This window comes from Polypterus senegalus, chromosome 4, assembly GCF_016835505.1.
Source record: "Polypterus senegalus isolate Bchr_013 chromosome 4, ASM1683550v1, whole genome shotgun sequence".
In the NCBI taxonomy this organism is placed as follows: domain Eukaryota; kingdom Metazoa; phylum Chordata; class Cladistia; order Polypteriformes; family Polypteridae; genus Polypterus; species Polypterus senegalus.
Window position 1 is genome coordinate 129,579,758 of NC_053157.1, and position 25,979 is coordinate 129,605,736.

The following is a 25,979-nucleotide window of genomic DNA, read 5'->3' on the forward strand; positions in this document are numbered from 1 at the left end:
CACAGATGCAACTTCCTCTGTGTCTGGTCATTGTCCATATGGAAGTTACCTATTCTGTGCATGGACTTTTTTCAGTTTACTGCTGGTTTCTTCCCACATTCCAAAAGACATACTGCTTAGGTTTGTTGGTGACTGTAAACAGGTACGAATGTGAATGTGGAAGGCTGTGTGTGTGAGAGTGGACCCATTGGTACCTTGTTTTTTCTTTGCTGTTGTCATGATAGACTCCAGCCCTCCATTACCCTGAACTGAATTAAGTGGTACCGAGTATGCATTGCATGTTTATACTGAATAGTCTTGTTGATCTGAAAAAAATACACATTTATCCTTTGTGACTAATTTCAGGATATCTAAACTGGTAACAAAGCTCATAGACATTCCATTGGACTCAATAAGAAGGATCTGGCTTGATACTATGAGATGAACTAAAAAGGGACTGGCTTAATAACTGTGTGATCATTTAATATTCATATCATGAGTTGTGATAACAAAATGATTGGGCCTGAAGTGTGGTCTATTTCTAGAATTCTACCATCTGCTGAGAAATCATAGTTTTTTGTTAAAAGTGCTGAAATAGTGTCCTAGAGATAGAAAAAGATCAAGCAAGGATCCTCAACATAACATCCAAGATTACAGGGATAAATTAATGTATTCATATAAACCTCTTTCTCTCATTTATACTCAATATATAAAATTATTCTGTATGTATTCTGGTTTTCATCCACATCACAAAGATAAGTATCATTTTAGATTATGTATCATGTAGTATGGGAAGGTATGCACTTGAGTATGCACAGTGATAGACTAGATTCCCATTGAAAGCTTGGTTGTGCTATGAATTCACTCCGGGGTTATTATTTAACAATTTATCCATCCATCCATCCATTATTCAAGCCGTTATATTCTAACTACAGGGTCATGGGAGTCTGCTGGAACCAATCCCAGCCAACAGAGGGAGCAAGGCAGGAAACAAACCCTGGGCAGGGCACCAGCCCACTGCAGTAAACAATTTATACAGCATGGAAAATATTCTTAATGTATAAAAGGTACTTCACTAAAGTTTGATAGTGGGATGATTTTTTTAAGAAGGATTACTTTTGGCACCATTGTATTTTTATTATTTATTTTGTGATTTGAAATCAATTCTATTATTCATTACTATTGTTAACCCCCTTTTTATCACAATAGCCTCCATTTGGAAGCACTTGCTCTTTTATTGGTGGCAAGGATTTGGTACTAGGAAGCTGCACTTCATTACCTTTTTGCCCTTCCTGGTGTTCAAGATTCTGGATATTTCTAAAATGATTCTAAAAGACTTAAAGTCTAAAATACTTTTTAAGTATTAATTTTTCCTTTAATTTTGCTTACCTTTCTGGCTAGTTGCTTTAGCTCATTTTCACTTTTTTAAGCTTTTTCTGATCCTTGCTTTGTTATTTGCTTCCCCCATCTCCTGGTCCTTTACAGATAACTTCTTTTTATCTTTCTGATTCAGAACAGATCGATTATAGATTGATTGATACTTCAAGGTACCAGAGTCAGTGTTGCTTAGGGAATTGTAGAAATGCTTCCAAAATAAGTCCCAACTTGACCTCAGATTGTTAAGAACGCGTTAACATGCTCACAAAAGTGAGACCATGTGTAGTGTAGCCCCCCAGCATTGACCCTTCCGCTGAAAAGATTAAGCTGCTAACTGTCACTGTCACTGAAGTCTGTAAAGCATGTTAAATAGTGTACTTCTTTGTTAATATATGTTGTACCTGCACTGAGAAAAAGTTTGTCCAAAAGACAATTTAACTTATTTATTTAGATTGGGAAATAAAGAGTGCAAAGGCTTAAAAAATAGCAGTGAGAGAGACAGGCAGCAGTTGTTACCAAAACGAGAAATTACAACAAAATAACTGATACAGAGCCAGAAACACAAATCATAGCAGAACTGACAAGAGCACAGCACCAGTGTAAGGTCTGGGTAAGCCCGTGCCTACCCACTTTTCCTGTTTTTTTTTTTTTTTGTGTTCTGTTTTTTTTGGTCAAATGAAAAATAGCTTATACTGCATACCTACATTTTAATACACATCTCCTATGATTAAAATATTATAAACTTAGCAAAATCGTCACTGTAACTTTATCATTATAAAAGTTAATTTAACTCTTAAAACATTTGGAAAGTGTATATATGTGGATAGAGATTTTACAGCATATGTCAACGTAATATGGTTTAGAATGAAAGACTGACTTTAAACTTTACCAGTCACAACCACATAGAAGATCTAACATCAACAGGAGGCTATTAGCTAGCAACGTACTCAATTTACTAGTTAGTGTAGGTCTCATTAGAGGCAAACATGAATGGGGCAGGATATACCTGAATGATGTTTTGACAAAAAACCTTTTTAAATTTTATAAATGAAAGAATAGCAACCAGAGTTGCAAATTGTGCCAGAGTCTAATGTTGTCACTGAAAATTTTGGCGATGCACCAAAGGCAAGTGAAAACCCCACTGATGGGTGTGCTAAACTTAATAATGGATTTGCTACAAAGACTATTGTGTAGTGTGCTATAAAAATCTGCAACCATTCTTCTGCCAAATGTTGAAGGATTGGCCAGGTCAGAAATTTGCCTGATATTTTCGAGCCAAAAACTCGGCTGGTACTGAAGTTTCCAACTTCTGTTACTGCAGGTAGCACGCAATTTTGCAGCAGTTTGATACAATAGATAAATAAAATACAGTATATCGAGTGATGCGATTGGGAATTTTTCTGATAACCTAATTAAAGACAGATTAACTCATAGATCCAAAGGCTGGAAACACATCGTGTATGTATACACAGATTACAAGGAATGGCAGAAAAAAGGTAATCCTTTTTGCTCTTCTATAATTATATTGGTCAGAATTATTGTAGGTATTATTTGGGTACTGCGGTGGGCTGGCGCCCTGCCCAGGGTTTGTTTCCTGCCTTGTGCCCTGTGTTGGCTGGGACTGGCTCTGGCAGACCCCCGTAACCCTGTAGTTAGTATATAGCGGGTTGGATAATAGATGGATGGATGTATTATTTGGGTACTTGTGCCTTGCGATAAGCTGATATGTTGTACAGCACATATCATCAAAACACGGGCAATCTGTGTATTTTCGCAATTTGTAGATTAAATTTGTGTTAGCAAAACATATTCAAACTAGTATAGCAAAAAAAATAAAAATAAAATGGTAATACAGTTTTGCTGGTATGCCTGGACTTATATATTTAGCAGTAACATAAACAACATTAGGCCCAACTTTTTATGAAATCCCAACAAGACTAAAATAGAAAGTTTGGTTTTGTTGTAATTCATAAATGAGTGTTGTGTGTCACCATCTTTTATACCATTAGGAGACTGATGTGATACAAAATGCCTATGATGAATACATGACTGGTAAAGGTAAACAAGATGGTTGCAACTGTGAATAAAACATCACAACATGAACAAAATGCTGGTGGATAAGTGGTAAATAATGTGATGAATTATAAAGAAAAACATAAACAATAACTATTGCAGGGAAAACTACAACAGATTCGCAGATCTGATCAAACCAAGACAATTCTAAAGCTATTCTAATCTAAGTAAAAAGTATTTATTATTTATCATAGTCAAAAATTCAAAACGAGGATTGTGTCAAATAGCAAAAAACAACAAAGCACTGGCAAATATATCTAAAACACCAGACTAAAGAAGAATCCAAAAGGCAAGCAAAAGTTCAGAAACTCTAATCAGTATATACCAAAAAAGCTTGGCAGAGACTGTCGCAAAGGCAGAATGCACAATTTTATTGTGAAGGCCTCCACTCTGCTGTTTAGTTGTATTCCCCTGCCTCCCTCCATGTGACTGCTGCATAACAGGGTTTGCTTAGCAACTGCGACAGACAGGAGGGTCTAGCAGAAAATGACATCCAAAAGAAAGGCCAAGAGCCCCAGTCCATCCCTGACACTAATGTACTGAGTTGTCATAAATAAATGTGATTTTTTTTTTTTTGCTTTGTCTACAATTTGACAATTCTGTCCTAAGCCTCCTTTGAGTAGTTATGACTCAGAACTTTTGTAAAGACTAATGGGATTACTTTGCAGCAGACTGGTGATTTCAGTACATCACTGCCAAATTATTATCTTCAGTCCCATATTAAGAAAGGAGGTTGGATTAATGGCTGGATGACCTTTGCTGAAGGTTTTAACAAACATAGAGTCATCAGTAGGTTCTTTCATGGGGGGAATGGTTTTAGGCAGTGTAATATTTTTTATGTTCAGTTTGTAATAAGCAAAATCTTCTGTTAGACTGAAATTCAAAGGGCCATTTTTACTGCACATGTTTATGTCTTGTTTACTGTGTGTATGCCGCAGGTAATGAGGATCGTTTTCATTATATTTCATGATGACTCCACATGAGTGACTGACTTTCGAGTACAATTAAATTTGGCATGCCATGTTAGGTCTTCTAGCTCTCTACAGTTCTACAAGTGAATGGGATGGATGATGCAAATCACAAAGTGACATTTGGAGCTAGAATTGAGATGCAATTTGTTGAATACCTATGACATGTTCTTGCTAAGATGATGCTGTAATGTCATCTTCTGTTTCTTGATTTGTCATCTGATTGTTTTGATGAGATCAGAACAAAATGCTTGCCTTATACCACATGAATTAGTTACTAAGATTTAATTAATTGTTTAAGAGGGAGGCAAACTTAGTGTTAATCCTAGGGCTGAAAAGTAGCAAACTGTCTATATAATTTTAAAGCAAGTCACCTGGTCTCCTTGACTCAGCTTGTGTCATCTGCTGTATACTATTGATGGCTTATTATTAAGTCCATTCATGTGACATTTAGTGCTATTGGATTAATGTATTAAATTATTATATGTGGATGCCAGTTTATGTAGAGAGCAGCGCACAACAGTTGTTGTTGCCTAAATGGCAAAGAAATCCTAGGCATGGGATTGGTCAAAAGTGTCAAAATAATGTTTATTAACAAAATCAACAACATTAGTTGAAAAATTCCAAATAGATATTCTTTAAATATAAAATGAAAGTCTTTCCCATAGGTCAATAAAACATGAAGAACAATAACTCAGAAAATATAAAGTCATTTCTCTTCATGGCCTATTACACATCTACCTCCTGTACCACCATGACAAAGTGCTTCACAAAGTGCCACCATTAAGAACACAATACAAAGCAATGTAAAGTAAGCAATAAAATAACAACAAAATAGACTACATGCTTGTGAGCTGTATGTCAATAGATAGATAGATAGAATGATCCTTAATTAATCTTCTTCTTCTTTCGGCTGCTCCCGTTAAGGGTTGCCACCAGCGGATCATCTTCTTCCATATCTTTTTATCTTCTACATCTTGTTCTGTTACACCCATCACCTGGATGTCCTCTCTAACCACATCCATAAACCTTCTCTTAAGCCTTCCTTTTTCCCTCATGCCTAGCAGCTCTATCGTTAACATCCTTTTCTCAATATCTCTCCTCTGCACATGTCTATACCAATGCAATCTCGCCTCTCTGACTTTGTCTCCCAACCATCCAAATTACAAGTTAATGTCAAATGTATTATGATTCTATATTAATGATCCTTAATTAATATAGAATCATAATACATTTGATATTAACTTGTAATTACTAATTTACAAGAAAGCGTACTCCCCTGGTTGCATGTCCAACCATCAATTTTCTAAACTCATTATTGACTCAGTGGATTATCCTCATAGTAGGACTAACACCCACCATATAGGATCCCAGTCCAGCACAGCATATTCAGATTTATACTTCTGTCCATTCAAACTTTATCAACATAATGTTGACTAATATAAACACTAACATAATCCAAGTCAGCTGTCATGGTTGAGAGTCACGGAGACCAAACCCTTTCATGACAGCATCAGGCACAAAGCCAAAAAAAAAAAAAGCCAAACTTTTGGGTGCCAGTCTGTTACAGGACCCAGTTGCATACAGACCTGTGTTCACTCATATGGGGCTCATTTAAAGCCATCAAATAACCCTGTGCATATTTTGGGGTTTGACAGCAATACAGAAGACTTCATGAAAATGACTTGGGGAGAATGGATCTAGGTCTGAGATAGAGTGTGCACAAGATTCTGGAACTGTGAAGCAGAAGCACTAACTACTGAGTGTCTATAACGCCCTAGTGTGTTGTGTTTGTGCATTTCTCTTTTTACTATTTAAATTATTTAAAGAAATATGGTGACAGAGGACATAAAGGTGATGGGTGTAACAGAGCAAGATGAAGAGGACAGGAAGATATGAAAAAAGAAGATCCGCTATTGCAACTGCTAACAGGAGCAGCCAAAAGAAGAAGAAGAAAGAAATGTAGTGTTTTGTGAAAATGTCCATAAAGTGATACAATTTGTTCAGCAGTTTACAATACTCATTTATTATTTAATCTACTGAAAGTGTTTGTTTGGGTTTGCGTGGTTTATGTTATGTATATTTACTTCTTACATATCTGTTGTTAAGTAAATATAGACTACTCAGTGACTGCCAACTTAGTGTGATATTGTATTTCCAACCTCTTCAAAGCTTCTGAAGTACTCTACATCTGAGAATCGTGACATCTGCATCAGATACACATAAAAAAGAAAATAAAAATCTGAACTGTGCTTTCATTTATCTACAGTACTAGAATTAAATTAGCTTCTGAAAAATATGACATTATTATAAAATGTGATGATTCAGCATTACTGCCCAGCAAACTAACTTCACATTATTATTATTAAACCACACAGATATTCATTTAAAACAGTTATGTTCTGACCTCTTCCTCTAATCCAGATTGACAAAAAACTTTCTCCCTATTCAGTGGAGCTGCATGGGCATTATCCTATGCAGTTTTTAATCTCATTATGTACTGTGGAAAGGGCAGATCCTGCTCTTTTCTATTTCTGCCTCATTTTTTTTACCAAGCTTTTCTGCATACTATGACCCTGGTGTGCCTATAGATATGCAAGGCATAGACAGAATTAAGATTTTTCTCCCTTATCCGGAAGAGCTGAAAGCAAGTTATTAAGGTTCCATCTGCCAGTCATAGCAAGTGGTATTTTTTTTTAATCACTGACGGCCTAGGGTGAAAAATACTTGAGGCCTGAAGACTTCCCCAAGCTAGGGAGTACAATTCTCCTCCTTACAATGTTTATAACATGGCTCCAATAAAAATCTCATCATGAACGCAGTCCCTCCAGGGTTTGGGCCGGCAGACTATGGTGCTGAAAGGAGTATATAAATGTCAATCCAATACTTCGCTTTCTCAATACCTTCAATACTTATTTAATGGATTTATGACCTCATGCACTGCATACATAACAAAGGAATGTGTTTTAGTTCCATTAAAAATCCTGTCTACTGCTTCAGTCATTTTTATTTTTTTTGATGATTGCCCTCCAGCTGACTGATTTGTTCATTCTAAAATAACCATTTTAATATATGTCACCGAACACTTTACCAATAAATAAATTTTAGAAATTGGTTTCTACCTAACTATGCTCATAAACTTTATCGCTGTATTGTGAACACATTGCAAAATATTTAACAGAAAATAATCTAACCTGGGTCATATTAACTATATGCTTCATAGCCAGTGATTCTGAACAAAATGTCATGACTCCTTACACTTCATCCCCTTATAAACAGGGACAGTACAGTGTAACTAGAAAACCAGTCAGTCATCACCAGCAGAAATCCTTTCAGTTTGCAGTAAGTGTGCATTCATAACATACGGACTACCGGCCAGACCTGGACCATCAAAGACATGTTTTCACTGTTTAAACTCATCTCCTCTGTAAAAATTAACTCCCAATAACTCACAATCTGGACCAATATCAATCAATATAGCAGTTCTAAACACCAGTGACTGTATTACAAAAAGGGGCAACTGTTTTTATAATACAAAATGAGATCACATCCTTTCAGAGAAGAACTCAAAGTAAGGTTCAAGATCCATCTTCTTAGCCCTCTTCATTTAGTCCTCTTCAGGGATATTCAGGGTTGTTTCCATTAAATGGATTGCCAGCCCATTATGGGAACACACTTAACACTCGCTTATTTCGAGTTTAAACACACATCTGTGATATGGCTATACAATTAGATCACCTGAAGAAAACCCATGTAAATGTGGGGAGAATGTATGAACTCCCAAAAGATGCCAAGCAGGCCACTGTTCAAACCCAGTCTGTTAGAGAAGAGTGCTAACCAGTGCGCCAACCAAGATGAAGTACTTCATTTCAAAGATGCACAACACTGGTTCAGAGTAACTTGCCCAGTTTTACAAGCTGAAAAACAATATATACAAAACTGTTAAGAATGTTTGAGGTGCCATGATCTATCCTGTTAAATCCCGTCAGTGCAAGAGATTTTCCCTTTTTAGATGAGATAGCACAGGCTGGACTAGCAGAAATGTGTCTAATTTCTGGGTTGGCTGATATTTGAAAGTACTGTATCTGCTAACTGGGTGATGTTTTCATAGTAGACAGACCAGAAGAAACAGGTGAGGAGGCTGGGATTGGGAAGCATTCACAAGTTAATCTGAATTGTCTAGATCTTCTTAGCTGAGGGGTGGAAGTAGATACTAATCAGGCTGCTCTGTATCTCTCAATCCCTTTTTCCATGTACCCTTTACATCAGACCCCAGATGAGACGGGCCTTGCTCACCCATTAGACACCATATTTGATTTACTGATTAATGCATGTTAGCTTGGAGCCCAAAGTACCCAATCTAAAAATAATTCTCGCATGCTCCATCATTGACTTGCCAGGCCATCAATCCAGTAATCCATTTTCATTCCCAGTTATCCTATTCCAGGGTCACATCCTGTGCTTGGTTGTTGCATTTGTGGAGTTTGCATGTTCTTCCTACGTCTTTCACCCATATCCCTAAAGATTGCTGGTTAGATTAATTTGCAATGCCAAAATGGCGAGTGCAAAGGTGGGACCTTTGTCATGGACTGCTGTCTTAATCTGGGGATGTTTTCAGCCAGGGTGGCTTTACCACTGCAACAAAAGCAGACATTTCAGTAGGATCTCTGCATGTTTACTCAACACCTCATAGTACAACATCTAATTACAAGTAAGCTAATCGGGTATAGACAGATATAGTACTTTATTGATTATTGAGGGCAAATTCACAATTTGCTGACCCTACCAAGCTTTCCACCTTGACCTGGAAGCACAAAGCTGTGTGGCAGCCTATTTATAGCACTTAAAGGTCACAGCTCCAATAAAGGAGGCAGAGACTTGCACCAGGTGTCACTGAACCTCCTGTAAGGCTTTCCAAATTCGCAGCCTCTTAGTGTGAGGTGATGCAATTCACCTTACATTTGAAATCTTTGCAAACTTAATCATCCACTGGATATTAAATGGTTTTCGGAGATAAGCAGTATGACTAGTGATCTGCATTAATAAATGTTTTCTTTATCTTGTCTTTCTTTAACATTGTGGTGTCAGGACATGTTATCGAAATGCTGTGAGATTTATGAGCAGCAGAGGCAGCTAGCCGTGTATCAAATTCTTATTTTATTTTCCCAGAGTTTTAAAAATACCATTAGAAGGACAAAAAAGAGGTTTGTTTGTAAAGGTGTCACAACTGCAGGGCCCTGCTTTGCTAAAGCAAATTGATTAATGTAGTTATCTGAAAATGTACACATGGAAAAGATATTTTTGGCATCAACAGCATGTGTACCATATATATTTTCTGTTTGGAAAGTGTTTGCCTATTCAAAGCAGAGCAGGTGCCCTTCAGCAAAGTGAATGTTTCTCCTCCGTGTGCTGTGTTTTCTTATTTCTTTTGAGGCTTTTTTAAAGGAGGAGCAGCTGTGAGCACTATGATTACACAGATTAAAGAACAACATTTTTTATTTTAAATAAATTGCCATTCCCCTCAAAAAATAAGTATATTTCTTCATCTTTTTGTGTTTGATTATAATAGTTTTCATTAAGAGCAGTAGAATTATGGTAGGTGTAGGCATCCTGCATAAAATGCAAGTTAATAAAACTCTTCTGTGCAGTTCCAAATGTAATGATTATCATTATCTCTTAAAGAACAGTTTTATCCTGAGGAATAAAAAAGTACTTATTTTTGTATGGTTTCTTAATGTCTGCTATTAAAATGTAGAACATAAGTGAATGGCTTTAATAAAGTGATATGTTTACCAATGAGTCACCTTCCTTGGAAATTCTTTTGCAGTAGCACTCCATGCACAGTTTATTATATTTTTTTTTCTCTCCAGTTAAACATAAGGGATTAGAATGTGTTTCTTAAAAATAAGTTTTAAAAGAAGAATGAAAAAGTGAATGAAAAATGATGTTTCATGTTTTCTAGCCATTGTAACCCCATGCTAGAATCACGGCTCCTAAAATGCACTCACAAAAAAGTTGTAGTAATTTGTAATTGCCGCCTCATCGGCCCTAAAAGTGACCTTCAGAATCTTTTCTCTTGTAGCCATTTCGCAGAGTGACGTTTTCTGTGGTGAGCCAGCCTCAGGACCCCCATCAGGGATCATTGCAGAGTTGCTATGATAGTGGATTGGAAGAATCAGAGACGCCCAGCAGTAAGAGCTCATCAGGTCCCAGATTGGGTGCCCTTCCACTCCCAGAGGACAACTATGAGAGGACTACGCCGGATGGCAGTGTTGGTGAGGCAGAGCATATGGAAAATGGTAGGGGCAAACACAATTAGACACACATGTATAATAACACCAGGGACCACTGCTGCATTACATTTGAGCTGAGCAGCTTTCATTTAACATCTCCATGGAATCAATGTAGCAAAGGCAAGAGAACTTTCCCCCTTGTTTCCTCTGTTTTTCAAAATGTTTGTTCTAGTATATGCACATGAACAGAACTTAGAAGTTGATCGCATGCATTTTTTTTTTCTTCTTGAGTTTCAAATGCAAGTTAAAATTCTGCAATATAAAGAAAAACCCCAGTAAATGAGATTATCCAAACTGAGGGTGGATAAACGTTTTCAGTAGTCTGGCAGACTATATGAAAATAGGGGGATTTACTCATTTGAGATCTGAGACTTGAATTATTGTGTTAAATGTATCTGTAGAAATGCTGCACACTAATATGTAGAGTTAGTTAATGTGACAGCCTGAATTAGCATATACGAAGGCAGTATGTGCTGGGCCAGTTCCAGTCTACTTCTCATATTGGCAGGCATTGTCCTTTTAGAGTGTTTTGTTATAAAAGAAGGAATACAATGTAAAAGATATTTGATTTATTGGCCTGGTCAGTAAAGCTTTAATGGATGTCCAGCCCCCTCCAGTGCAGCACTGTATACATTCCAGAGGAAATGTATTGTACTTGATAGCTAAGCACTTCCAGTTCTTAAGTCAGTAGTTTTTATTAATGGGTTATTCTTCTTTTTTACCTTCTGAACCAATTTATTACAGTGTAATGTTCCTCTCCAGACTCCAAAAGTCAATAGATTTTTTTTCTCTGTCTCAGAATTCATTTTCTGTCTTTTGATATTTCTAAAATGAGCAACTAAAGAAAAGGGCAGGGTAATTCATATTGGGCAAAAATGACCTCCTTCAAAGCATACGTTTGGTAAGCATTTCTGATAAAAGCCTGCTGACTTTTATATTTGAATAATCTTTATTTATTTGTTTTTTGAATAAATTTACCTGAGGCTTATCAGTAGAAGATCAAGGCAAATGGCCCGTGATCAACTCATTATCATATAAGGCAGTGCTTATGTGACCTATTCTTCCAAAAGTATTTCATATCACTCACATCTATGTAGAAAAGATCAAGTTCCATTTGAATCATTGGCCTTCTAAAATAGAATACAATACTTCTCGGTCAGCTAATGTGTGACATTTACAATTTTAGGATCACTAGTCAAGGGAACATAATGATTTTTATTCTTTGCATCCTTAGAAAAAGCTGATAGAATAAATTTATCTAAAAAATGTGGTTCAAATTCCCCTGCATAATAAAGTAATCTGACAAAGACCTTACAGTCAAAAGATTATTCTTTTTGTAAGCAACAGTGTGTTTGATTTATTTTGCTAGAGATAGCTCATTGCCATATTTCACAATATTTTTCACGCAATCCTAAATAGGCACAATGGAAATGAAGGAACATAAATATTTTCCAGTGGTACAGCATAAAAGAATATTAGTATTATAGTAGCGGTTACATCCACGCTCCCTAAAATGAATCGCCGGAGTAATTTAATGTAGAGCTCAAAAAATACCACTCTTCTCTAACTATATATAGGTGAACCAATAAATGCCCATCCCCAAAAATGCAATACTAGAAAAAGTCTATTCCCTGTTCATTCAGGCAATTTCACACATATAGTGCAAAGTGTATAGGTATTTCTCAAGAGAGGGTACAATACAGCAAATCCAAATTAACTATAAAAACCACCTCGGTGAGTCTTGACAAACTAAAAATACATGGCCCATTTCCAGTTTTAGGAACATTTTGCCATCAAAACCAAATAAAGTATAAAATAACAACACCTTCTGCATTGTTGTCCTCCATTCCACTCAATCTTCTAATCAGTTCCACAGATCTGTGGTGTTCTTGCTAAAGTCATTTTCCCCAGTAATATCAAAAATTCATTTTCCTCTCTTAACAAAATGAGCAAGAAACATTGCACTGAACGTTATCCATTTTGTAGATCTATGCTTCATCAGTTTACAACCACCTTATAGGATGTGTATATAATATATGGATTGTATGCAATAACTATGATGCTCTTAAGATTTAAGTTCTGACACATTATTGATAAACTGTACAGTATAAATTGAGAGTTTTCTAAAAAAATATTTCATTCCAATTAAAGTCTATTCAGCACACTCTCCATTTCTAACAGAACAGTTAAAGTGTGTCTAATTTCTCTCTGCTTTTTTCTTTTGTTGTACCTTTCTCTTTGATATTTTGCAAAGCATTTTGAGCTACATTGATTGTTTGAAAATGTGCTCTAGAAATAAATGTTGTTGTTTAGAATCATCGGCCGTACAGCACCCTGTTTTTCTATAGTGGTTCCAACCTTCAACCCTGTTTACTGTATATAAACTTTATATTAATCTGCTCCACCCCACATTACATCTTTGATTATCACTACTTATCCTGTTTTTGCTACAGAATAGGTATCATCGACATGAGGAAAACTTTGTTTAGAAGATGTTGCTTTTGGTTTTCCGAAAACTGGTTGTATAAAGTGAGTTAACTAGGAGTGCAAGCCTTTGTACCCATTGTGCATTTTACACCTCCTTGGTGGAATGATTGAAATCTTGTGCTATAACTTACATCATGGCAAAGATGTTCAATGAGACTTCAAGACTATCTGACTTGTAAATAGAACGCCTCGAGCCTCGTTTGATTTGGGATCTTAATTAACAGCTAATGACTGCTATTTTTAAAGCCATATTGACCAAAGGTAACTATTCCCTTAAGGAAAAGAGCCTGGAATGGCTTCCTTTAAACAAACAGGGACCGTTGCATTTGACAGCACTTACTGAAAATGTGTTCCCTAACCCTGCATTTAATTGAGAATCGTTTCACTGTACGGTAGATTCCAGATTAAATGGATATGTCCACAAAGGGTAGGCTGAATGATTCTTTTGAATATTTAATGATGTGACTTTTGTTAGCACAGTTTAATTCTAGGAAAACCAAAACAATTGATTAAACCAAAAAAAATCAGAATTATTATTGTTAATAATAGAGAGAAAATCATTCCATGTTCTACTGTTAATGGCAGCATTCAAAATCTAACAGAGTCTTAATTCTGCATTCAGCCAGAATACTTTTTTAAGTATCAGGTTATAGGTTTTAACACTATGTAGTACTGAATAACAATTTCAGTCAATAAAATGCATTTACAAATCGTGAAGTTATGAATTCATGATTATTTTTTCCATGGTTTCATCACATAATATTCACCTTAGTTATATTTCTTTACAGAATATTATAGCCAGGCAGAAACATATCTAGCCATCTCAATACAAAAAAGAAAGGAAAACCTTATCTGAGGTATTATTAGGACTTAATCATGTCAGGACTAATGTACAGTAGAATGAAACACATGACGCAAAACTTTGTTGTAAAGCTTCTGATATAATGTGCAAGAGAGGGACAGACAGGGAGCAAGGACCTTGGATAGATTGCTGCAGTGTCAAAATAAATCAAAGGAAAGTATGAAAAGCCCAGTGTTAAATAAATCAAATCAGATGTTGATGTTAAATAATACTTTGATTATAACATATTCCATGCTGCATCTATTTCTTGAAATTTAAAATGACATGAAAACAACTCATCCATCAGACGATGTCTCTCTTTGTGATATCTTGCAAATAACAAATACACATTTGTTTGTATGAAGTGATTTTGAGTTCTGGTATTTCAGAATGGATAAAATATCTTTGCTGCGCCAGTGCATTTACTTGGTGACACATTTCTGAATCGATTTCGGATACGACCGTAAATCTCTGGATAAGACTAGGCCATCATAAATGTAATGTCTGATTTATGAAACATGCATACATTTTTAGATTTGATTATATACCTGTCATGAATAATATATCACATGTCATTCAAAATAACATGTAGATACTTATTTTGGTGATTTTAATATAAAGTCACAGCTTGAAGACACAATACTGACATCTGAACTCCTAGAACTGCCCATGTCAGGGCTAATAGTTTAGCAGCCTACGGTAGTGGGAGGAAAAAACACACACTCCCATTCAAAAGAAGAGATATTCTGAGATCATAGTCCTTATAAACAAGGAGCAGGCTAAAATGTATGTTTTATTTGTTAGCATTAGCAGAGAAGTTAAGTAAAATGACACCTTTTATTTCTCACTTAAAGATTTACCATTGTTGTTTCTTGCCCTAGTGTGTATATAAACGCAGGGAACTCCAGTTTCTGTATTACATCTTGCCAGAAGAAGGGGCCTGAGTTGCCTCGAAAGCTTACGCATTGTAATCTTTTTAGTTAGCCAATAAAAGGTGTCATTTTGCTTGACTTTTGACTAACTAGAAAGATTACAATATACAAGCTTTCGACTCAACTTCTAGAGTGTAAGGTAAAATTAAAACTCTAAATTGCCTGCTTTTATTATGCCAGGTGAATTCCAAATCACAACTAGATTTGTCGTTTATCAGGTTTTCTTCAGTATCCATAGGCCATTAAATTCTGTAAAGCTTGTGAACTCTGATTTAGTGACAAAAGAGGGTCAAGATTAGATAAAGATGTTCTCAAGGCACTCTGGGTATCTGCACTTCACAGTTTTCTGCAATATTTTCAAACATTTGTCAAACATTTACTTTGAAGCTTCCATCTGTGCACTTATGTTCTTGTTAAAGAATGGATTTTAAAGTATGCCTTGCATTATTTAACCATCGTGCTTTCTTTCATTCTTTGAACCTGCATGAAGCTGGAGCCGATCACGTTAGTAACAACCCCAAAGCTGAGGCCATTCTTAGACAGAAAACCAACTGGTTTATTTTCTGCACAGTGGAGACACTACACCCTGGCTTACATTAAAAAAAAAAAAAAATTGTGCTGTCCTAGGTTTAATGAAAATTTATAGTTGTGCATTGTGCAATGCCACCTAGTTTAGCCTTGCCACTCCTCAAAAAAGTATATTAACTTGTAAAAGCCATATTAGATAAATACTCTGGCACTGACACGTTTAACTAAAATGTCTCTTCTACTTATCCCATTATTGTATAAAAATAAACCACAGTCTTCTATAACAGAAGGTTAATCAGATGCAAAGTTGAAAGTGTGTTCATAACGTACTTATGACTGATATACTGGACGTTAAATCAGTTTGGTTGAAAGTGACAAAAGAAATGGCAAAAGTGCAAATGCTTTTGTTGTCCTCAATGCATGTTTAATTTATCTCCAGATCAAGTTTATAAAACTGGAGTGATATGGGTTATTAGTTAAAATTTTTGCATCAACAAAATATACATTTTCTATCATATGACACTTTTTTGATTATCTGTACATTCAATATGTGTTAGAGTGTTTCAGAACAGCCTGCATTTGATTTGCTATGGCATTTGAAAGCTATGCTGTGACCACAGTAGTGCAAGACCAGCTCCACCATGACATTCTTTCCCTTGTCGTTTAATGTGAAAGCTCACAATCACACTTAATAACTACATAAGTAAATGAGTGTGTTTCTTTAAATTGATTTTGTAAATCATCAGATTCAGAATACATTTATGAAACTATCTGTCTATATGCAGTATACTCCTGATTATGTACTGTCATCTTTTTATCATGGCTATATTTGCAAGGCAGACTTTAAAATTATTAAGTTTGCATTTCAATTTACAAATTAGCAGTTCCAAAATTTGAATTCTCATTAGCTTTGCTTTAGAACATTTAAAGGTTAAATTTAATCCCTTTAGTATATCCAATATCTCAATTAAAATGCTTATTATGTTTTACTGCTTGAAAAATATCTGATTATTAAAATACTGCTTGCTTATCTTTTTATTGACATAGCTCATTCTAAAGTTTAATAAGGAAAGTAAAATTGGAAACAAGCAAGTGTAGAGGAATTAGATTAAAAGTATAAGACTGAAATATGTAATGAGCACAAATACCCAAACATGAATAAATCTAGAGCGATTAATATTTACAATTTAAAAAAATATTTATTGTATACTGTATGTCCCAATTTTGTATGAGTCAGACTTTTGATGACACATAATGTTATTGCATAATAAAATCACCACTGTTCAGTTGCCTTTTAAACTCTTAAATGTGTATATATGAAAACAATGTTTATATATATATACTGTAGAGTTGAAATGGTAATGTAATATTGACAGTTTTGCTGCATGTGAAAATTCATACAGAATCATTTATGTAAGTAAAAAGAAAGTCTAATGGACATACTGTAATAATCAGCATTTTACTTTTTCATTTCTATTAGGCGATATGCAATTTATTATTTCCCTAATTTATGTGAGAAATAACAATAAAATTTGTTAGAATTTTGTAAATGTCATAAACTTCACCCTGGGAACTTTGGTGAAAAGCATTGTCTATTTGCTTTTACTTTAAATAATAGACCTATTCTGTTTTCTTTGGAAGTCAACTGACTTCATTTGTATAACTATGTTTAAGAAAGTTTTGTTATTTTTTAACAGTTTTGCATAATACTTTTTATTTATATTTAGCTGTGTGTTTACATTATTTTAATAAAACACGACTTTAACATTTATAATAACCTTACCACTTACTGACTATTAATTTTCTTATTTACTCTTTAGCACCATAGCCCATGCAGGGCTTTGGCCTCCTGATAAATTTCTTTTGGTGTTGCTAAAATATCAGCTCCTTTTTAATAACCCCTCCATACACTTTTCTACAAAGCTGAAAAACTGCATTATATGTTTTGTACAGTTGTGATTATATACATATTATGGTGAATGCCTTTTTAAATAAAGCAGTGTTTTTAAAGATACATTTAAGCTAGCGTCTCTTAACTTTGAAAAAAAGTGCTATGACTGATTATCAACCAACGAAACAAAAAAAAAAAAAAACGCCTGACATCACTAATTGTTACATTGTGTTTTACAAAAAGTGTTTACAATTTTTTCCCATTATTCAGAAAGTTTAAAAGTTTTCTCATCTGGTAGACAGTGATCTAGCTAAATAGCAACTGACAGGCTGGCAGAATGAAAAGTGATTGAAGTAGCTACATTTTCTTCTTTGTTCTTTGCTTTGTAATTGAGACCAAAGCCTGTAAGAACTTCCTTTACTAGAATTCTTTTCCTCTGGAGTTGTCAACATACAAAATCACCAGGCTGAGTCTCATTTTTATAACATACAGTTTCTCATATATACGTTTTTCACATGAGATGGTAAGAACATGGCCAATTTCTGTAATTGTTGACATATCTGTTTTGTCTTGTAACAACGAAGGCAAAAACACTCAGGAGGAAGACTTTGAAATATAATCCAACTTTTTTTCCTTTTTTCATAAAAATGTGTTCCATCTGTATGTTTCTTTGGATGATCTAGTATCCCCAAATAAGCTTTATCCTATGCATCATTTAAATTGACAGCATGATTAACATTAGGAGGGTGGTAAAGCAAGATAGCATTGCAGAATTCAGGCCTGTTTCCCTCTGTTTGTGCAAGTCTCTTCTGGGTACTCCAGTTATTTCTCACAGTCCAAAGTCATGTTCCTAGTTTATCTGGCATTTTTAAATTGACCCATCATGAATATGACCACTGCTGTGTACTGGATGTCCATCAATGGCTGATTCCTTCCTTGTACCAAGTCATGTTGGGAGAGACTTCCCCACCTTGCTTTCCTGAATAGGTAAGACTTGTTTTTGAAAATACAGAATTTCCACTTCTAATTTGAAACAGGACAAAGACATAGTCTTGTAAAAGAATAGAAATAAAGAATTGTGCAAGAATTTGTGACTTGTGGATGTTGCCTTTGATACAGCTGTAACTACTTGTTGTGTTTAAAAGTCACAGCTGATTGCAAATATTTTAGACTGCCCTTGTTTACTTCTGTTGTAAACAATTTTTGATATACTGACTTTGGTTTGCCTCTAACAATATACTGTGCACTTTTTTAAAGTGTTTTTCTTTCATTGTTTGTCAGCAGCAGTTATTAATAATGAGGTGTGGCATATTAAGTTGCAGAAGTCATTGGTAATTGTGTGAGAGAGCATCATACTTCTCAGTAACAGACATGAATACAGAGACACTTGAGTTCTCTTAAATATATGTATTTTTTGCTCAGATGTCAGTTTTTTAAAATAGCGAAACAACACAATAATTTCAGTTAACTGACGACTCTAAATTGAGCATTTTGTGTGTGTGTGTGTGTGTGTGTGTGTGTGTGTGTGTGTGCGTGCATGCGTGCGTGCAGCAGATAGACTTGTGTTCCACCTATAGTTCATTCTGTTCTTGTGTCAGGTGCTGTCAGAATATGTACTGGCTTACTATGCACCTTGATAAGAAGGTTATAAAAAGGTTGGACAGATGAAAAGCTGTATAGTAATATATTGTATCTCAATATAAGTTATTAAGGTGGTGCAGTGGTTACAGATCCAGCATCCTTGGTAATCCTCTGGCTAGTGTTTTTCTGTTATCAGAGTCTGAGTTAAGTGCAGTGTGTCTGACAAACAGAGGGCAACTTATCAGAGTTCCTCTTCAAATGCTCTCTTACATGTATTTTTTCACAATCAAATTCCAAACTCTATGCCATAACTAAGAGTCATCATTCCTTGAAGAACACTTCAAGCTTTTTGAAATTACAGTTGAACAAAGTGTAACTTCAGTGTGTCCAACATACCATGTGAACATGTAGTCTACAACTCTTCCAATTTTCATCTCTTTTGTGGTGCAAAGGGATTAAGCAGATTTCCTTCTCTTTAGATGCCTTGCAGACTCTTTGTCTCTCTATTTCTCTCGACATAAAGATTCGATATATGATGAGGATACCTCAGTGTGCCACTCTACTGCAGGTTTCAAAAATAATGATTTTATTTTAAAAAGGGTACAAGGGGGAGATAATTAAAGAAAGAACACCAAAGTATCAAATGCATGAAAAACAAAACAATCACACTTTACTCCTGTGGATCTCACAACACAGGTTAAATCCTCATTTTAAGAAATGGGATGACTTCCTCACTTGACCATTGTGAAATATCACAGCACCACATGCCTCAAGCAGCTGTCACTCTCTCCTGCCAAACTCGCATTTTGTCTGTCTTCCATAACTAAATTACTGATCTGCCAACTAGGTGAACATTTGCCCTGTCCCACCATTCATCTCCAGGCTAAATGAACCACTACCAGAGACCTTCCTTTAAACTCCATGCTGGTTTTACTTCTGAGGCAATCCCCAGAATTCCTTTTCTGCTTTGAAGTGCTGAAAGTGTTCTACTAGAACTCCTTTTGGTGTCATCAGATATCGCTACATCCATAAGATACAGTTTACCATTAAGTGCAGCTACCCGAAGTTGCCTTAGTTTTGTTTCCCAGTGGTTTGGGATATATTTGGTAATATTCTGCCCTTCACTACTTCATACTTTACTCCCAAGTGAATATTTTTTCCTAAAACTATTAAAGTAAATATAGATATGGCCCCCTGGAGGTCATCTGTCACAGTGACATTTAGAAATGCTTTCCAATTACCTGATGGACTCCTCTTTCCATCATCTGTTGTGTATTTGCCCTATGCCCTTTCTGCCACTGGTAATTTCTTGACAACCAGACAACCTGTCATAATATGATCAGTAATGCAGATGTGTCTCTGTTGCAGGTTTGCTTGTCATGTTTCTACCATTTTTTATTGGTTAACCCTTTTTAATATGCAATCTGTATAAAAACAAAAAAATGAAATAAACCTAAATGAATGTGAGCAACTGGTTTAATGTATATTGGTCATTAGCCAAATGCAACATTTTTCTGAAAGTTTTAAACAGTTCTTATGATAAAAGCTTTGCACTGAGGGGAAATAAATAAATAAATAAATGATGTGCAAGTGCACAGCACCAAATTCACTTGCCTTGAACTCCCCATTTCTGCAGTGCAAGGCTTAAATCCAACTTTACATCATGTTGTTATATCCATCCAGGCACATTACTCTGTGGAAATCGATAAAGTGGCCTCAGTCAGCCTCATCCAGCACTTGAAAGACAATCACGCCTAAGATTTCCCTTTGCAGTTAAAGAATCTAAAACATTTAGTTTATTCCTAATGTTTATTAGCTTTATATAATGAGAGTCAAATTAAAGGAAATCCAGCATCTTTTTCTATCTCTCTAGGTTCTTGAGGTGTAATGAACAAAGAACTCTTTGGCAGAAAACAATGCTTTCCCAATTGAAATAGATTGTTTTGTACTCTAATACCATGTGACTTGTACAGTAGATGCAAAATGGATTTGAAGCTCTAAGTGAATGAACCTTTCAAAAATGTTTTGCATAGGATTTTTTTTTTTCCTGGGTGAGCAGTTAAGGATCCATTAAGGCTTATTTGTGGTTCGGTGATAAGGGTTATAGTAATGGACGGAGGTGCTCAGTGCTTGGTAGTTTAGCTCATATTTTCATTAGGTGTAATAAAAGTGCATATGTGCAACTCTTGTAGTGGTGCAGCAGCTGTGGTCTTCATTCATAATAATGTTCAACAAATGACTGAATAATATATGCCAAAGATGCTACTCATCAGTCTGCCCTTGAAAGGTCTTTTTACTTCATCAAACCCTTTAAAGAAAGCTAACTGTGACAGCTTAGGTATAGACAACTAGAGCCCTGCAATGCAAGCAAGCAATCAGCTAGCATAATAAGGCTAATTCCATTTTTCTAGCTCAGCGGTAACATTACTTTATAGTCCTTTTTAGTCCCTTCCAGAACCCCTTCTGCCATATTTAGCCAATCTACTTTGAACAAATGAAATAATAATACTTGCATTTTTATTAAGGTTACAAAATATCTTTAAAATGAGATGTGAGCAACCCAGGAAATCATGCACAGTGGTTAAAATAAATTGCTCTGAAAGGTGCTTTTCACTTCCTAATTTATTTTAAATACCAGTAAAGTGTCGTTGAGCTCTTGAAAGTCTCTCTGATATTCAGTCTTTCAGATAAAATTGCCTTTGCCATTAATGCCTTTACTGTGGCAGGCGTATTAAGCATCCATTCTTGTGGTAATTGTTACCACCTTAAAGCTAAAGTATATGATGTGCCAGTAATACGAGCAAATGTTAACGTCCTATTAGGAAAGGAATATTCTAGAGAAAAGTTCAGGTATGTGTATGATTATAAATAAATGTATGTTTATAGTGTATATACGTGTGTGTATGTATACTGTATACTTGCCATGGTATCTGAAAGAATATAAATTTAAAAACATCTGATTTCTCTATGTGTACTTACATTGACTTTCTCTGCAATCATGTATGTCTGAATGCCTGTTCACTGACACTCCTTCTGTCAAGTGTGATCGCTTAAAACCTGCTTCTCATTATTTTCAAGGAGCTTTTCTCACCTCCTGTATGGTTTTATAAATTTCTATTTGAAGGTGACTTTCTCAGCATGCACCTTTACTCTTCTTCCTCACGTGTCTCACATTTCCTCTTTCGTCATGTCTCCATAGCCACTCTGACTAATCAAATTACTCTGAGGGATTGGGCACACAAACCTTATTATTATATAGTAGATTATATATATATATATATATATATATATATATATATATATATATATATATAATGTGTGTGTTTGTGTGTATGAATTTGTGTGTATATATTGTGATGGGCGGCCGGGATACCCCTTCAACACTGGATCCGGGGGATGCACTGTACGTCTGATGAAATGCGTGGTGGCAGCCCTCCTGGGTTACATCAGGGCCACTGGTGTGGGACTCCAGGACTCAGACCTGTTGGGCTCCGTGGCCACCACCCGGAGGAGCTGCATGGCTTAAAGAGCCTCTGTGGGCTGGAATGCAGCCACAACCGGAAGTGCAGCCTAAGTAGGCCAATTACCACCTGGAGCACTTCCGGAAGGGCTACAAAAAGAGCCTGCAGCCACTACTCAATGGCCAGAATCAGGAGGAAGAGGATGAGGTTACCTGAAGAGGAGTGGTGGTGGCAGTGGAAGGATTGCTGTGCTGGTATTGAGGTGCTTGGACTGTGTTTAAGTGTTTGGGACTGTGTATTGCCTGTGGGGTTCACGGGGAAGACGTGCTGCACAGGTGAAGAAAAATAAAAAGCCTTGTTATTTGCCCACGTGCTTCAGTGTGAACCTGTGCCGGGTCGGGCGCAATATAGCACCTTTTTCACTATATATATATATATATATATATATATATATATATATATATATATATATATATATATATATATATATATATATATATATATATACTGCTCAAAAGAATTAAAGGAACACTTTTTAATCAGAGCATAGCATAAAGTCAATGTTTCTTATGGGATATTAATCTGGTCAGTTAAGTAGCAGAGGGGGTTGTTAATAAGTTTCAGCTGCTGTGGTGTTAATGAAATTAACAACAGATGCACTAGAGGGGCAACAATGAGATGACCCCCAAAACAGGAATGGTTTAACAGGTGGAGGCCATTGACATTTTTCCCTCCTCATCTTTTCTGACTGTTTCTTTGCTAGTTTTGCATTTGGCTACAGTCAGTGTCACTACTGGTAGCATGAGGTGATACCTGGACCCTACAGAGGTTGCACAGGTAGTCCAACTTCTCCAGGATGGCACATCAATACATGTCATTGCCAGAAGGTTTGCTGTGTCTCCTGCACAGTCTCAAGGGCATGGAGGAGATTCTAGGAGACAAGCAGTTACTCTAGGAGAGCTGGAGAGGGCCATAGAAGGTCCATAACCCATCAGCAGGACCAGTATCTGCTCCTTTGGGCAAGGAAGAACAGGATGAGCACTGCCAGAGCCCTACAAAATGACCTCCAGCAGGCCACTGGTGTGAATGTCTCTGACCAAACAACCAGAAAGACTTCATGAGGGTGACCCAGGGGCCCCATGTCCTCTAATGGGCCCTGAGCTCACTGCCCAGCAGCATGCAGCTCGATTGGCATTCACCATAGAATACCAGAATTGGCAGATGCACCATTGGTGCCCTCTGCTTTTTACAGATGAGAGCAGGTTCACCCTGAGCATGTGACAGAAGTGAAAGGGTCTGGAGAAGCCATGGAGAACATTATGCTGCCTGTAACATCATTCAGCATGAGCAGTTTGGTGGTGGGTTAATGATTGTCTGGGGAGGCATATCCATGGAGGGTCACACAGATCGCTACAGGCTTGACAAAGGCACCTTGGCTGCCATTAGGTATCAGGATGAAATCCTTGGACCCATTGCAGACCCTATGCTGTTACAGTGGCTCCTGGTGCACGACAATTCCTGGCCTCATGTGATGAGAGTATGCAGGCAGTTCTTGGAGGATGAAGGAATTGATACCATTGACTGGCCACCACACTTTCCTGACCTAAATCCAATAGAACACCTCTGGGACATTATGTTTTGTGGTCCATCCAATGCCACCAGGTTGCACCTCAGACTGTCCAGGAGCTCAATGATGCCCTGGTCCAGATCTGGGAGGAGATCCCCCACAACACCATCTGTCATCTCATTAGAAGCATGCACCGATGTTGTCAGGCATGTATACAAGAACACTGGGGGCATACAAAGTGCTGCGTACAATTTTGAGTTGCTGCAATTAAATTTTGGCAAAATGGACTAGCCTGCCACATAATTTTTTCACTCTGATTTTTGGGGCATCTTTGAATTCAGGGCTCTGTAGGTTGATCATTTTCATTTCCATCAAACGATGTGGCATCCTTTCGTTCCTAACACATTACCCAGTCTATATCAGTATAGATATCCAGGAGGATTTCTTTTTCCCAATTTTATCTGATGTGTTATCAAAGTGTTCCTTTAATTTTTTTGAGCAGTTTATATATATATATACAGTACCGGCCAAAAGTTTGGACACACCTCCTCATTCAATGTGTTTTCTTTATTTTCATTACCATTTACATTGGTAGATTCTCACTGAAGGCATCAAAACTATGAATGAACACATGTGGAGTTACTGTATGTACTTAACAAAAAAAGGAGAAATAACAGAAAACATGTTTTATATTCTAGTTTCTTCAAAATAGCCACCCTTTGCTCTGATTACTGCTTTGCACACTCTTGGCATTCTCTCGATGAGCTTCAACAGGTAGTCACCTGAAATAAAACCATCTACCAATGTAAATGGTCATGAAAATAAAGAAAACACATTGAATGAGGAGGTGTGTCCAAACTTTTGGCCTGTACTGTATATATGTATATATGCTCGCGTATGTGGATTTCACTTTCACCAAACAAAAAATCTTTTAATTCTCGTGGTTACGCCTCTTTATTAAGAAGAAACACTACTTTTTCCTGATGGCAACACAAATTAGACAATCTACAAGTCTCCGACTTAAAGTTTAAATCCGAACAATATATTTGATCTCTTTTCACTGTTCCGTTTTTTTCACAGAGTACTAATTTCTGTTTGTTTGTACTAATGCGATCTTCACTGTCATTTTTTTGAGCCTTTTGAATTGTAATACTTTCATTATCTCTAATCTGCTCTGCGTGCTTATCGCGCCGACGTTTTTGAACCTCTTTACGACATTCTACTTTGTCATCTTTTATTTCTAGTCCCAGGTGTGGTTAAATCTCTTGGCACAAAGTCTCATCTTGCTGGGCTTGGAAGTATCTCTCTGAAAAAGTCACGTCTTGTCCAAGGCTAAAAAGTATGTTTCCATCCCTGGAAATTTTTATAGAATAGAGAGATATATGTATGTATGTGTGAGTATATATAATATATATATACTCGTGTATATATATATATATGTATATATATATATATATATATATATATATATATATATATATATATATATATATATATATATATATATATCCATCCATCCATTTTCTAACCCGCTGAATCTGAATACAGGGTCACGGGGTCTGCCGGAGCCAATCCCAGCCAACACAGGGCACAAGGCAGGAACCAATCCTGGGCAGGGTGCCAACCCACCGCAGATATATATATATATATATATATATATATATATATATATATTGTCACACTTGGGTTACAGAGTTGCACAGAAACACACAAGAAAAAATAGAGACAGGACTTTATTCAAACACTTCAAACAAATGTAAGTCTCTTTCAGGAGTAAATCGAACTCCATGTGTAGACAGAGGGAATAGTTCTGTCTCTCAATTAAAAGAATAGAAAATCTTCCTCTTAACAGGGGCGTGCCTCTGGAGCAGGACCCCCAACAGGAACAGAGGATGTCTAGTGGAGAAGAGAGACAAGGCAGTTAGACAAAAGGACACCTGCTATACAGGCTTTTAAATGTTCGAAATGCCACGCAGGATGCAGATCATGCAGCATGGCAGC

The 25,979-nt window shown here is 36.3% G+C and overlaps 1 protein-coding gene across 5 annotated transcripts in view; it reads left to right on the forward strand.

Annotated features, from left to right (window-relative positions):
• Positions 1–25,979, forward strand: part of pcdh7b (protocadherin 7b) — a 471,284-nt gene that overhangs the window by 210,450 nt on the left and 234,855 nt on the right. For 2 of the 5 annotated variants that reach the window (XM_039751265.1, XM_039751263.1), the window contains exon 2: positions 10,480–10,696. The exons of 1 other annotated variant lie outside the window; for it this stretch is intronic. In XM_039751265.1, coding sequence (XP_039607199.1) covers positions 10,480–10,696 — 217 coding nt within the window. The remainder of the gene's footprint in view (positions 1–10,479; positions 10,697–25,979) is intronic. 2 more of the 5 variants (XM_039751266.1, XM_039751264.1) reach the window with 1 other exon arrangement.